Raw genomic sequence first — 16,214 nt, forward strand, 5'->3', positions numbered from 1 at the left:
TCAAGAGATCATTACTAATAGCACTTGAATGAAGCAGACTTGGCTTGGCATGATTCTGTCAGTGACTGCCTAGTTTAACCTGCAGTCCTTGAGCCACTTTAAGTAGGAGTCTCTTCCTGTCATTTCTCTGTGAGTATAGAGATAATTGAGGCTCAGATGCGTTATCAGTGAGGACTTAACCCAAAGATTACAAAGCTTCTTTATTAAGCCTTCTGAAGAATTAATTATGGTTTACTTCAATGAGATAATTAGCATCTGATTTTTTTTAGTAATTTAAATTTTCTTTCATGTCAAATACCCACCATTTAAATAGAGGTTAGTGGTGTGAGGGCCTTTATTAAACTGGGAGACATACCTGATTTATAAAGCTTTTACACAGTCCAGCCACCAGATGGGGACAGAAATGTATGCCAAGGCTAGTGGCCTGTAAGTAGTTGAGCCATGTTTCTTTCTCATCACAGTTACATATGAAGAAGATAAAATGGCCTGAGCTCTAAAAGGTGTAGAAGCTTTAAACCTCTTCAGGAAAATACCCAAAGGCTTTATCTTTTCTGATACTAAACCTACTTGAATGTTCAAGGAGGTAGAAAGCAGTCACTTGCAATGATCAGGTAACTTCTCACTGAAGATTAATGGTCAGAAAGCAAAGTGTGCTTACCGATCATAATCCATCACCGCAATGGAGAGGCTGACCTGGTCCACATTCTCTGGAGGGATATCAAAGATGATGGCCTCATTATAAACGGGATTGAGCGTGTTCTTCTTTGTGGTAGTTTTCCGCTTTTTCAGTCTTCGGCCCTCACACATCAATGACACTTTGACATATGGATCTGAGTAACAGATAATCAGTTGTGCGCATTTGGACTCAAAGTCATTCAATTGTGTAGCATAAGAGAAATATTTTCTGTAGGAATGTCATATTGATAAGATTAAAAAATACAAATATTTTAGCGACCCTGCAAACATCGCTTTCAATATGCTGTCAAAGCAAAGGAACATGCACTCCAAACAGACATACTGACTGCCAGACCAAAGAGAGCCAGCACATCTGAACAGGACCTACACCCATTCTCCTGATACTTCCAATTCACAGCTACATTAAACACACAAAACCCAAGGAGTTCCTATTTGTCTCCTTCCTGAACAGACTCTGCCTTGTTTTTTTTTTTTTTTTTTTTTTTTTTTTTTTTTTTTTTTTTTTTTTTAAAAAAGTAAATTCACCTGATGCGCCAGTTATATCCATTGCTTTGAGATTCCTACATTTGATGACTGTCAATGTCATTCTCCCAGCAGTAGGCAAATAACAAAGAGAAAACATGATCTCACCCAAATCTATGCTTTCCTGAAAAACAAAAGCAATGATTAGAAATCTGACCATATTGTGGACAATTCAGTTCAGATCATGCAAAAATTTAGAATTTCTTTTTCAACAAGGAGATACTTCTTTTACAGCCTCAGATGCTTTAGAGGAGGTTGCAAACCATTTTCAGAAATTATTTCCATAAAATACAGAGAGAGTATCAACAGGATAATATTTTAGTGACAGGATCATTACTAAAATGAGAAATTAAAACCCAAGCAGAGCCAAAACTTTGTGGATTCCTGATATATTTGTGTTGAATTCACACAAATGAAAAGGTGCTGAATGTAGAACGTCACGTTCTGCTCTTGAAAATACTCGATTTCTTCATCTCCAATGGAAAGAAACCTGGTGGGATATTTAGATCCCACATGCATTTTAGCCATGCTTTTTAGCCACTGGAATTTACGTAGGAGATTTATTTCTGCACACATATATGTGTATGAAAATTTTATCCTAAGTGCTTTGAAAAGATGAATGTGCCTGTAAAACTTGGTAGCTTTATTGCTCTTCCTTTGCTGTGATGAGTTGTTCTGTTGTAGAAGAAAAGCAAAGTAAAGGAGTGGACCTGCAACTTTCCTGGCTCAACAGCAAAATTCTGGAGGATTATATACTTGGACAAGGCCTATATGGATCTTAATAATCGTCAAAAGGAGACAGTTTCTAGTTGAGACAAAGTACTGTGAATTCATGTAATATGATGCTGCTACACAGTTCAGATAATACATTTAAGAAATGTAAACTAAGGAAGAGAGATTCCATCAGTCCTTATTTTTTTCTTTTTTTACAGTTATATAATTACCTAATACCACAAAAGTTTAATTGTTGAGATGTCAGTTACATTTTTAAATTGTTCCCATTCTTCTAAGTTTTTAAATATATCAAAACCAAAAATACCGAAACCAAACTGAAAAAAAAAAAAACAAACCCCAAAGAAAATTGCATATTAAGAACAACTCAGGAAGCCACTCTCAAGCATGCTCATGTGATCTCAAAGGACTTCTTTTGCCTACTACTAAATGCTTATTTTTAATATCTCAGCTTCGATATTTTATCTGTCAAACCTACAGCTGCCCCGAGAGTACAAATTTGTTTGAGAACTGCTGGCTTTATGGTACAGCTGTTTGAGCTGGCAAGTATGATATATTTTTAAATGATACAATAATGATTGCTGCGTAGATGACAAATACATCGCTTATAAGACAGGCTGGGGCTTCACTCTAGCTAAATTGAAACAGGTACTTCAGATCTTTCTTGAGTAAAGATGAACTTAATCACATGCTTCAGGGGTTTCATTGGTTTTTTTCCCTGCCTTGCAGACTTCAGATTGAAGAATGCAGCTCTGGAATAGCTTTAAATTCTCTGTTGCTCTGTTTATAACACATTTACTTTTGCGTAGGTTGGTCAATTCACATGCTCTGTTATTTTGCTGGGATTCTGTTCTGAGAATTAATGGATTTATAAGCATGGGAACATGCACTGTGGGCAAATTTAATGCTTGTCAGGATTTCCAGATTTTAGGTTTCTCAGGATTTCAGATTTCTCAGGATTTCAGATTTCTCAGGATTTCAAAATGCTTTAGCTCATTCAGTCCACACAGGATAAGTACGGCTATTTGTCACGTCCTTAGCCCAACCCCCTACTTTGCCACACAGCACAGAATTTTGTGCCACAGACTACACTGACAAACTCATTCTATTTGAGAACATATAAATAAAACTTGAACAGATAAAGTGTAATTCTTTTCACTCATTTGTCAAAGTAGCAGGTGCTCTACAGTTTTTTTCATTTCTGAAATCTGTTCTAAGCACTGCTTCTGTTACTAGCATTCCTTTCTGAATTCGGTCTAATTGTTGTTCCTCATATCCATATGTCAGAGATCTCACTCTTTTTTTGTAAAGGAAATATAGTTCCCTCCACACCCAGTGCTTCAAAGTTTAAGGTTTGTGTTAAGAGAGGCGATGAAGATGGGCTGGATCATAAAACACAGCGGGCAGTTTATAAAAAAGGACTAATTCTTCCTTCTTTAGAGAGATGACTTGCGTAGGTGAATAGAGAAAAAAATCCTTTTTTGCAAGATGAGAGTATGAACTTGAGTATTCTATTATTTCTCTTTGAAGTGATATTGGATAGACACTGAAAGATTCAGGTGAGCTCAAATGATAAACAAGAATACAGACGGGGCTATTTACCGTGACTTAAATGCTTACAAAACTCTGTATGGTGGTTACTCCACAGCACTGTTTTGGAGACCAGAGAAAAACATCAGTGCTTAACAAATTGACAACCATCTGAGGCTTATGCTCAGTCCTTCTTTCCTTTCTGAACACCATGTACTGAAGTCATATTGAAAAAGAGCTTGGAAAATCCCCTGCAATCAACATCAATGTTTTTGATCATGCAATAAATAAGCAAGATGCCTTAATGCAAAAAGAAATGCTTGGACAACAAATCAGGAGAATCTTGTCACTCCACACAGCAGACTGTTCAAAGGGCAGATGTACTGACTACTCAGTTTGAAGTGGTAAGGGTTATAGCGTTAGCATTGGGAAAAGGCTCCCTACCTCTCCACTGTTTATGCAGGAATTTTCTGACACCTGTGACCTATGCCTAGAACAAATGTGGCTTGCGCTGGCCTGAAATGTCTGATTTTCTTCTGGAGGAACAACACTCGTGTTGCTCTGTTCAATTATATTCTATCTTCAACAGATAAATTCTGCAGTAGACTAGAATAGGTGTTATTTCAAATAAGCACTCTTGTTTCTCTCAAAGACAAATGTATCACAAAATGAGTTACCTGTAAGATCGAAAGGCTAAAAATAAAACTAGTAGTTATCCTGCACTGGTCCGTAGACACCATTTAACTCTCCTGATGGAGAGAACTGACTGACATAGATTGCCACCACAGACTAGGGAGTTCCCACACTCCTCAGATTGAGCCAAAATGCAAGTTCTTTCAGAACTATTTAAACAACTCTGATGATTTTATCTTTTAAGTTTTACTTGGCATTAGTTGTGGGATATGATGTTTGCTGCCAGTTTTGCAGACAGTGTCTTTTGGGTTAGGAAGGAATAGAAAGCCCTAGCACTTTTACTCAGTTTCTACTCTGAATATCTGCTGAGATTGGTGGTCTTCATACTTGAGTGAACTGACTATTTATGCCTACAAGTCATAGGGCAACTGGGGATTAAGATGTTAAAATGCATAATTAAAAAAATATTCTTCGTAAATCAATTACACTGGGCGAAGTCCAAGATCTATGAACTTTCAAATGAACTTTTGAAGTTTTAAGATAAAAATTATTCCTATATATATGATAGCATCAAAGACTGCATATTGCGTAAAATGTCTGGGATATCACAATTTTCTTGTTAACTTGAGTACTAGAGGTTCATGAATTTGGAGCTGAAAACACAGATTCAGATCTAGATAATGAACACAGTAATGCTCAGCATTTAAACATCTTATGGCAGCCTTTGATTATCATGAGTTACTTTTAGATGACCAAAATCCTTAAATACTTATTTTAATTGACATTTAAAGATAAGATTTAAATTACTTCAGAACCCCAGTGTTCCAGTAAATTCCTATTTTTCTTACTTTATAATACACTGGGTAATTAAGTTCACACAAGTCATCTGACAGGAACTGTTCAGTACAAATCTGAGGAATCCAAGGCACGAACTGCCCTCCTCAATCACGTTAGCATTACAGTCCACCTCAAACAAAACATGACCCAGAAAACACAAGTCTGGATCCAGTAGTTGCCATTCATGCACATTTTTAACTATGCCTCAGATTGTCTTACGTGTATCATATATTAACATAAAATGGCACATTACTTAGGTAACTCTCATGAAATTTTACCTCTTTCCTAGGCCTATTTTGAGTTTTTGTTTTTCTTCTTAAATTAAATTTAGATTTCAATTAAAAGCTAGGTTCATAGATGTTCATAATGATTCCCCCAACCCAACTTCCAATAACAGGTACAGAAAAAGCAGCACTGAGCACAGCTGCACTAATGCAAATGGAAGTATTTGTCGGTACTGCATACCTCTTCCTCATTTATTTCTCTTTTGTGTAAACAAGCCATCATACAGAACTAAGGAACTGGAATGGTGGTAAGAACAATACCAGCTTCAGTTATTTTTATGGCTCCCAGATTACCCCACTATCCAACCCATTTTCTGGTACAGTGATGCTAGAACAAAATAAAACAAAGAAAACACCAATCTCAAAGGTGTATGTCAGCTATTCAGACAAACATGGCTATTTTTAGCTACAGAATACAGATCTTCAAACAGTGTAATGCTCATCCCTCACAAGTAACCACACCTGAATGGAAGTGCTCATCATTTTTTACATTGGGTTACCAAGGATCTGTCTGCATTCCCTGCTTTATGGGCTATTGGGAAATCAGTCCAAGGGTTGGCAAAGTCAGATTAAAAAAAGGTCCTTACTCTAGACACCAGTGCTCTCATTTTCACACTTAACACTTGCAGAAACTGCAGCATTTCTACAGAGGCCGTGCTCTCTGCTTACAATGATGGATAACCAGGGGACGGATGTTAGAAGAATTCTGAAACCCTTGTAGGGGAGCATCAACTAGCCCGACAGTTTTTAGAACTGTTTTTCCTGGAGAAAGCTTTGCTCTCTCTTACTCCAATTAATTTTCCCAGTTGTTAAATGCAATAGGAGAGACAACTTTTACCTAGGAATCCCTGCAGATGCAGTGAGGAATTTAGATAGACAGAGATCCTTCCATGTTTAGGGTAGTTTCTTCTGACACACCACCATTCATAATTCTGAACTGAACAGGAACCGACAGTGTAAGAACTTCCAGAGTTTCCCTCTTATGCTCCAAGATCTTAACTGGTTTCCTATGCTAGCAGGAGTGAGGAGCTTATAGGGAGCTGATAGATGAAATAAGGTGTCATTTTTTTGATCACAAATCAAATCTAGGCCTTTTTGCCATCTTTTTTACTTGTTAATTTCTTCTTTTCCCCTAGTTTTTTAAGTTTTGCAAATAAAACAAAGTCTTAAAAGAGCAATTCACTATGGATTCTTACAATGAGCTATGTAAATGTTACTGGAACTAAAAAATGTATACACTTTAATTGTTACTAATTGTGTCATTAATTTCCATGGTTAAAATAACAAGCATTTGTGTAATTAATACTGCATTACAAATGAAATTACTGCAAAAACTTCGTTGTTACTTTCATTACCATTCAGAGTATTGTAATCCACAGTAAGTAATCATTTTATTCTTAATCTCAGTTTTAATATCCAGAACTACTTTCCTATTAATTTAAATGATGCTTTAAAGATTGCATGTTAGAGTAGCATAACAAAATACTAAGGGTGGGATGAATTTGTTTTGTACTTGATTCCTAAGCAAGTGTTTTGCAAATTTTTTTCTCTTCACTTTCCTGCTATATTTTGAGTAAGCATCTAATCTGTACCAATTAATAATAATTTTCTAGGTATCAAAGATTTTATTCAGGCATTTATGTAGACTTCTAGCTCCTTCCTTTAGCCACACTGAAAATTGCTTTTCTGTATAGTATGCAAGTGTAAAGAAAAATACATTGGCAGAACTAGACCTTTGGATTACTTGAATACTGCAGAAGATAATTCCCCCAAAGGATAGATTTACCTCTCTCCTTTTTCTCGTTCTGTTTAGAAACAGGTGATATATATTCCTGCTTTCCAATACAAGCTACTCACCTCAAACTTCAAGAATCGGGGATAAACATAACAATAAATGTAGGGAGTCGGATGGAAAGAAAAGAGGGCAACAAGTCCCCTCAGACAGTTAGCCAAGAATGTATTAAGACATTTCTGGTTTTGAGGTTTAGATCAAGACCTAAAGAATGATAGGAAAGAGCAGTACAAAAATCTACCAGTCTGTCTGTTTTCTCATCTAAGCATTTAGAACTTGATGGTATTTATGTTATCACAGCAATTGTCCAAAGTTACATGAAGCTCAAACTGGAGAGCTAATTTCACCACCTCTCAAGGGCATTTTACTTTGGAAAGATTATACCCACAGCTAATATTTATTACCCTCTCCTGTTATTCTTTGCATCTCAAATCCAGCTCTTTTTCTTCCTCCCAGCACCATTTATTGATTGAACTGTTGTCCTAGAAAATTAATCAATGAGGTGTGTGTTTGTTCTTGCCTCTATGAAAGACAGTGTGGAGGCAGTGGGACCTGTTGCTCTGTAATGACTATGTCTTCTGCCTGTGAAGGCCTAATACTTATTTTCACCAGACATCCTGATTGCTCTGAATAAGTGCAGCTTCTGATTGCATTCCTGATTGCATAGAGAGGACTCCCTGAGATAGCACACTGGGTCCAGCAGGCTTAATGTTCCCTATAGCACCCCAGAAAGCCTGCCGGGTGCTTCTTTTCTCAATCCCTCTGTACGTAACAATCTGTCTTGTGCACCAGGGGGGTAGTTTCATCCTGCCAGGCATTCTTGCAGGAAGCCCATTTCTGCTTCAGAACAGCTGAGAACAGAGGTACCTTCTGTGAACTAACGGCATCATGTGAATGAACCAAAATGTTCCAAGATGCTCTTCCAAAACAGCAATGAGTTGACTGCAAAGAGACTATTTGCCGTGAGAAACTCGGAGAGCAACCTAAATGAAAAACCTCGACATATTTAAAGACTGACCCAGAGTATTATTATCTTCTCTACTTGGCAGCAGGTGATCATATGAATTCTTTATATCACTGGCCCCGGGTAGAAATGACAAGTGCCAGCTATTCTGGCTTTAAAGGGGGTGTTCCCATTATAGAGATGATAAATGTTTCTATACTGACACACCTGTTTAATGTTGTCTTAAAGCTTTCATGTACATTTCCAGAAACACTAATTCCATTCTAATGAGGATAGCTAACTGCAGGACATAGTCCTGCCCTGCACTGCCGCTGATTAAGTATTTGCTAATATTGCTGCTTTTTGAACGCTAAGAAATAGGTCAATCCTTATAATGTGGCCTCAAAATTGGACTACTACATCTTTGTCAGCTCTATACCACTACTGCATTACTCAGAGTAGGGTCTAGTGTGCCATTTTTTGCCCACTTATGAAATATTGAACTATGGAGAAAACCAAGCAAAGATAATGCCTGCAATTACTCTGTGTGTACTGTAGAGGTGGGCTTCATTCTGGTATGACCAGGAAGGCAAAAGACTCTCTTTCCATAACAGAGACTAACAGCTACCAGGATTACCTATGTGATGTCCTACTCACAAAAGTGTTTGAGATAAATGGGTGCAAATGTTACAGGCCCACTTATTACAAAGACTTCTGTCTCTTTCAGCAATGCTATTCACTCACACTCAAACAGCAGTCACACATCATGGGCATCACATGAAGTCTGTGTCCTTATAAAACCTTTTATATCCCACTTCACAAATGAGAAAACTGCAGCTCTGAAATGCCTGCTGTTGGAAAACTACATAATAATGAAGTTCCTTCTGTCTACATGAGACAATTCAAGAGGCTACAAATACATGACAGGTCCATGACTTACACACCCAAGAAACTGCCACTGTGCTGGAAATGGCTTTCATCTAAATTCCGAGCCCTATTTTTTTCCCCTCAATTGCACAGTTTCCTATAATTGGTTACACTAACAGAGTCCACAGAATATCTTTGGAAAAAAAATGTTTCTGGCAGTTATCTGCCCATGTTTTTAGGCAATGACATTAAAGGCAGAGATTGTCAAAGAAATCAGTCATCTAAAATAGTATAATAGGAAGTTACTACATCCAGTTTACATCCAGAGAGCGTTAGATCACAATAGGTGGTCCTTCTGCCTACACAATTTTACAACACTGAATATTTGCACTTAAGTGCTTGTCAGCAATTCCAGTAAATGAGTTTTGCTTTTTTAAAGTATGCGGTATATTTTGGCAGTAACGAAACTTCAGAAACGTATCCAAAACTCACAAGCACTTTGCAAAAACATAAGCTAGATATACTGACTAAACAATCCATTCGATATTGTTTGTTTGCCACTGATGTTATGAATTAATTTCCTAAAGTTTATTAAGAAATACAGTATTCAAATAGACTAAACTATCTTCACAGGTGGTCCAAAGCTACCACTTTGTGTTTTTCTTTTTTTTTTTTAATTAACCAAACGAACAGAGGTAAATGATGGATTATTTATTGAAAATTCAAACACCCATGTATAAGCAAAATTGGGGGATAGTAATATCATCAGATATCTAGGATACTTTTTTCCACAACTGATTTCACACCAAATTTACCTTGACAATTTAACATTTAGAAATTAAAATGCTTTAGCACTTACAACAGGTACATGCTACATATTATACAACAGCTGCAGGTTTTCAACATAACATAGAACAGAGAAACAATGATATGAATGAAAAAGGAACAAAACACAAACTACAAAAGATGAATAAACATCAACAGTTGAAAATCATAAGAATAAAAATGAGCAACCCTGGAGGCCAATCCTGCACTTCAATAAAATAGTTAAAAATTACTATTATGAGAAAAAAAAAAAAGTTCACAGTGTAGATTCCCACAGAGCCATTGGTTTTATGCCCAAAAGGACTCAGTGCAACCATCCAGGATGTTTTTTCCCAGACTGTGTATTCCCTGTACCAAATAAAATCTCTTTACAGCAGTGCAAGCAAAGTCTTTTTAAAATAATGGTGAGTACTGACAGATAACCTCTGCATAGCAGAGAATATCCTAATCTCCAGTGGTAATTTCCTTCACTGGCAAAATGTTGCAGTTCATTTCCTTGGTAAATCTGCCCAGTAGGTTTCAACTCCAAGACTGCAGAGCTTTGTCTCATAAAAATAGGTTCTTTCCAAGCAGGTAATAGGAACGATTTTTACCCTCACTCTACCTTCTGAATAGAAAGTTGTTGACTATGGAAGAGATGTAAAAGACTCAAAGCTGACTAGAGGCTGCTTCTGTTGTGTTTAATTTTAAGTTTTGGACCAATCCTTTGATCTATCACTTCTAGTGTTTTCTACCATCTATCATGTAGCAACAGCATGAGCAAACCACTGGGTACAGGACGCATGTCTGAAAAACAGGCTGAAAAACTTCAGAGAACATACAACAAAACAGAGCAGAGGTGAAGAAGGAAAAAGCATGAGAGAAATGTATTTGCAGAATTGCATCCTGGTTTCCTATGCTGTACTGTGTAAGGAGGGACCTTCCCCTTGAGACAAACAGTTTGGTTTTTGCCTGGAGTACAGTTATTTTCCACTAATTGTAGAACCAGATCTATCTTCTTTTTTTTTTTTCTTTCTCCCAAGGTTTAATTCAAGTCCAGTTGACTCTGTCAAGCATTAGTTAGCTATTTAATTGCTAGTTAGTGACTTTACCAAACTTGAGTTGTGGTACTTAGGACTAGAACCTCCCCATTGATTAATATCTTATGCACTCTTCATTCCTGTGCAGGATTGGCTCCCTCATCTCACAGTTTCTGAAATGGCAGAACCAGAAACCTTTATAACTAACCTATTATAAACTACATGAAACAGCTGAAGTAAAACACAAGGCGGCACACTGCACATACAGTAACAGGACATTTTGCAGAAGGGTTTCTTTTTGCCAGGGAAAGTCAATTCAACCAGTTCCTCACATAATTTTCTAAGAATAGTGTAAGGCTTGTCAAAGCTGATGTGGTTACCCAATAGTAGAAGATATCTCAGTTTTATGTGTTTAATGTCACTGGTTTAAGTGGAGACACTTATTCACACACATGGAATAACGTAAACTATACTAGCTGAAAGGCTGAAATCCATAAACTTCAGGCTTTCTCTTTCACTTCATATATAGTAAAACACCTGCAGAGTGAATTAAACACTGTAATGGCGTGTACTAACCCTTGGTGAGGAAGAAACTTGACTTAGAATTCAACACCAAGATTAGCAAACATTTTCATCCAGATGTATATTAGTATCTCTTCCAACTGCAGAATTTGGTATGGCATTTCAATCTGCTCAAAACCAGTGATGAACAGTCCAGGGATTCTAATTTGCTGAAATCACTCTAGTTATCAGCTAAGAATCTCACACACATGCCTCTCGCGAAGGGCTAGTGAGCACAAACCATTTCTAAAGCATCGAAGATAATATCAAAGCCAGAAGAAATTTTTAAAAATTGTTACTAGGCTATTATTCCAAGACCTTAAACTCACATGCAATTTTAAGGCTTAGGACACAGTTCTTAAATCTACCAGAAATCTGAGCTAGATCAAACTAAGCATATGCATACTTCCCCCTCAAATTCCACCTACAGAAAATGAGTTTGGTTTTCAAGGTAAACAGCCGATGTTTGGAGAAGAGTGGTGGTTATCCTGCTGGTAGCCTGTCATCCATGCACTGGCCTCCTTTTCTTTCTTGCAACAATAAATGAATAATTTCTATTTCCTAAGCCTACTTGCTTTTGTCTCTTGCGTTTTGCTACAGCGAGCAGCAACACAGATACTTCTACTTGCGGACCCTAAGCACAGGGCAGCCAGCAAAGAACCTTTTAGACTTCAAGCATTTTTAGCCTCTCTCTCTTTCTTCACAAGAATCCCAACCTCTGAAAATCTAGTAAGAAGAGCAGTTCTTCTTAGTAGATGTTCCTTAATAGATGGCCATTTTGAAGGACATTTTTTTTGTATTTTGCTGTATTTTGTATTTAGTATTTTGCTAACAGGAAAATGTTAATTGTTGTTGTTAAGCAGTGACTTTTGTGATGTATTATTTAATTAATAAACCTAATTTATATTCGCACAGTGAGCAATTAAGGGTGATGGTTATGTTCCCAGAAGATTTTTTAGTAAATAAATTTTAATGCTTCCTAAGCATCTTATTCTCTGTGCTCAAAGGAAATATACTGACAACTTTTTTTTTTTTTCTTCCAGACTCTGCTGATAAACAGCATGCTCTGCCACAAACTACAAAAGAGAAATGAAAATATCATGTTAATGCTTTTGGAACACATTACTTACTGTGGTGGCACAGTGGATGTCTTTCCATACATTGGCTTCCCTGGAGAGATCTGAGACTTCAAAAAGGTTATCAAGAATAACTTCCCCAATCATGTCATGTCTAGAAAATCTGTCAAAATCATAAACACTGAAATGCAATTTCCTGTTGCTGAGTTGATCATAGGCTACAGGAAACTGAAAGGTTTCATCAAAGACAGGATTTAATGTCTTTCTGTGAACTCGTGTCTGAAACTTCTTTTTCCTATCTGGAAGCAGATAAATCTTAACGTAGGGGTCGGATGTTCCTGTGAAGTCTTTAGCAGGCAGATCTAAGGCTTTGACAATTGTGACAGCCAGAAGTTCATTCTCATAATCATACCGAAGAGTGAAGTTAAGTTTTCCACATGTTTTCACATCTTCCTCTTGCCCATCAGAATCCACAGACTTCTGTTTGTAGAGTTCCGGTTTTATTCTCCCAATGCTGGTTTTCGTCTCTCCCCTTTGCAAAATCGGATCTGTCCCCATGTTAAAATCAACACTGGACACTTGCATCTGCCTTGGCAAGTGCCTCCTGAAAGAATTGTGCCTGCACACATACACATACACACACACAAAATGAGCCATGGTTATCTCTGGGAAAAGACGTGGCTATTACTAAGTAGTAAATACAGGAAGACCAAATTAGCAAGGGTTAAAATAATCCTCCCCCAAATGTTTTGCAAGCATTAAATTATCCTTGAGAGGAAACAATCGTTCAGCATATACCTCCTGGCCCAAGAAGCTCTCAGTGTCCTAGCAATACATAGATTTCTGACATTGTTTCTAGGCTATGCAGCTGAAACGGAATTAAGGTTCTCTCACAGAAAAAGTTTACAGTTCTAACATTGTTTGGTCCACTGCGCTAGGCCTGAGTAAAATACAGAAAAACAAATCATTTGTAGAATTGTTATCAGTACTTCCTGTTTTTCAGTGGTTTTCCAATTAAATATTTACCAAGCTTCACACTGATCACTGTGAAAGGTGCCTGAAAAGGCCATGCAGAGCTATGTTTGGAGATTTTCAGCGTAGTGCTTTACCCTCCCACAACATTTCATATACACTTGCTTGGTATTTTCTGCATCGAGGTACAGCCTGCCTTCTTCAATCATGCTGGGAACATTTTGTTCTGACTGCAATACAGATCAGAGTTTTGGTCAACATTTTTCTGTGAGAGATTATTTTTCTTCTGTTCTCACACTTTTGTGTAGTGTATTAGAAAGCCGATTCCTGTCCCCCTAGCAAGAAACAGTATGTTTAAATCCTTGTAATTCTCAATACAGTGTTGCATAAGCATTATGTATGTATGGGGTCAGCTTGACTGAGGAACATCAATTGCAATTTGTGCCTTTCCTACTAAGAGTTAAATCAAACCCCTGGCAAGCCATACAGCCTTAAGAGTAGTATAAAAACACTGGCCAAAAGGCTTCATAGAAAATCATCAACAGATGCCATTATGATCACACTGTCCAGTTTATTTTTTGCATAATTTCACATTTCCTTGGTACTTAACTATCCCAACAATCTGTACTGGAAAAGCTCACTACCTCCTCACAGGAGGTGGTAGTGACTTGACATTAAAAAACAATTTAATTGTCAGAATTTCCTCTGCTTTTTGCAATCAATTGCTTATTAATGCCAAATGCATCCTTGTCTTATTGCCTGGTTTCCCTGTGGTGCTGTGTTCTGAAAACAAGAGATGTCACAGCTGTGTGTTTCTTTCTTTAAATCAGAGATGCAAATCGTCCATTTGAAAGCAACCAAGACTCATTTCATAGATATTATTTGTATTTTTGCTGTAAGTGAAGTGGTTGCAAAAGGCACAGAGCATAAAACTACTTCAGCTCAGCTGAGCAGAGATACAAGAGGGTAATCTGCAGCCATTAAATAATAGACAAGAACATTTCCCCTTTTGGTTGTTTCAGTACTGCTAGGTGCAGGGAGCAGCCCTAGCACAACATAAGAATAGGGAAGGGAGAACTTCACAGCCTGGATTTGAAGAAGCTCCAAGAAATCCAGATGTTTTGATCTCAAATTTAGATCAACAATACACCCCTCCTATAACACATTCTACCTTTCTTTTTTTACAGATAGACAAGTTGAAAGATTTTCCTTTATTTTAAATGTTAAAGCTCCCTGAATTCATACTATGTGATGTCCACACTGGAACAGACTGAGGAGCGGAAAGCTTAACTAGTCAGAACAGTAGAAAATCGTCCTCAGGGAGTTTCAGGGCTGTCCTTGTGCCTTTGTCCTCCAAGAAGTCCAGTCTCGTAGGTGTGCTAAACACAGGGAAGGAACTGAACTCCACTCAAAATGTAGTGGCAATAAATGTTTGGCCATGCAGCAATTTAGGCACTGACTCTCTAGTATCTTTGACTCATAATGATGTTCAGGAAGACCTGTGTTATTGCTAACTTCTACTAACTTCTATCTGGGCTAATGAAACCTGTGCAAGTAGGCCTTCCTGAGTGCTCCTCACACCTGCAGCTGTAGTACTGAGATGACCAGATAATCATGTTCAAACCATGCCATAAGCAAGCAGTGGAGAAAACTGCCTATGCAGGAGAAACAGTGAAGCTGACTGTATGGCATTTCCAGTGTGAGTGAAAACAGACAGATGAAAAATCCTCGTTTCCTTGACTTCTTTTGCATTTGGGAAGAACTGGGTTAATACTTGTAAAAGTAACATAACCCCCCAATCTATATTTTCCAAGGTACCAACCTTTCAAATTTTCAAACCTTATGCACGTAAGATCCTCTAGTGAATGTAGTTGTTGTTGTGAGATGTCACTAAGTAAAACAGTGCAGCCGTATGGCTGTTCCCCATGGGAACCAGCAGCATTTTTACTCTAGTAAGCCAAAGTCCTAATTACACATGCCTAGTATCTGTTCTGAGTCACAGTATTTCACCAAGATAGCTAATTGGTCTGTTAATTATTAAGATGCTTCACTGTTGTCATGGCAACATATTTGTCTTCCTTTGTTCTGCAATAACAAAGGAATTAATGTCTGTGATAATGAAGTACAAGGATGTCAGGCAACCAGGTTGTGAAAATGCTGCAAAGCTACTAACGTGTGCAAATCCAGGTACTTCAGCCTCTATTGGCTATTACACGTAGCAGTCCTGTAATGGACATGCCTTCCATAACTTAGAACAAATACACTTTGAATGACAGTAAACCTGAATGTAAATATCTAATATTAAAATGTGCTTGCATAGGAATAATGATAATGTGAAGCTGATTTCTAACTCAGTAAGACTGCCATATGTACAGCAAAAGAGAAGGATAGGATGTTGACTTATGATATTACTGAGATTTATGAGGGGTGGCTCTGGTCTAGCTTTCCTAGATGACATTAGACCAACCTTTTGGACCAAACCCAGAAATGGACACCAGCACACGTGGTATTTGGACAAAACTGAGGCTGTTGTCTCCTCCCTGTAATCACTAAAGTCAACAGATCTGCTTGTTTTTCTTTAACCTTAACATTCCCAAACACCTTGCTTTTGCCTTTGTGTCTCCTGGGAACAGACTTACTCTTTGCAGAGCTGAATGACAAGCTCCTCTCCCACCTAATGCTAAAGATCAAAAAGCTTGTCCTTTGAAAATACAGGTTAACATTTGAGGAAAGGAGTATCATAGAAGCAATAAAGTACATCACAGAACACAGTCACAAAGTACTGGGAAGAGCTCAGTAAGACAGAGCAAAAATGTTTCTAAATGAACACCACTTCTATCGTAATTGGAATCCAGGACTTTTCACATTATCAGGAACTATGAAAATTACATAGCTCTAATTAAGCAGAAATGCATCATTTCCCTA

The 16,214-nt window shown here is 37.6% G+C and overlaps 1 protein-coding gene across 1 annotated transcript in view; it reads right to left on the reverse strand.

Moving 5' to 3' along the window:
• Positions 1-654: 654 nt before the first annotated feature.
• Positions 655-16,214, reverse strand: part of SYT10 (synaptotagmin X) — a 21,368-nt gene continuing 5,808 nt past the window's right edge. Inside the window, exons 3-5 of the mRNA XM_010143965.1 lie at positions 12,372-12,936; positions 1,222-1,342; positions 655-830 (exon numbers count right to left, since the gene is read on the reverse strand). Of these exons, the coding sequence (XP_010142267.1) occupies positions 655-830; positions 1,222-1,342; positions 12,372-12,936 (862 nt within the window). The remainder of the gene's footprint in view (positions 831-1,221; positions 1,343-12,371; positions 12,937-16,214) is intronic.

The sequence above is a fragment of the Buceros rhinoceros genome, unplaced genomic scaffold, assembly GCF_000710305.1.
Source record: "Buceros rhinoceros silvestris isolate BGI_N320 unplaced genomic scaffold, ASM71030v1 scaffold2519, whole genome shotgun sequence".
Taxonomy (NCBI): domain Eukaryota; kingdom Metazoa; phylum Chordata; class Aves; order Bucerotiformes; family Bucerotidae; genus Buceros; species Buceros rhinoceros.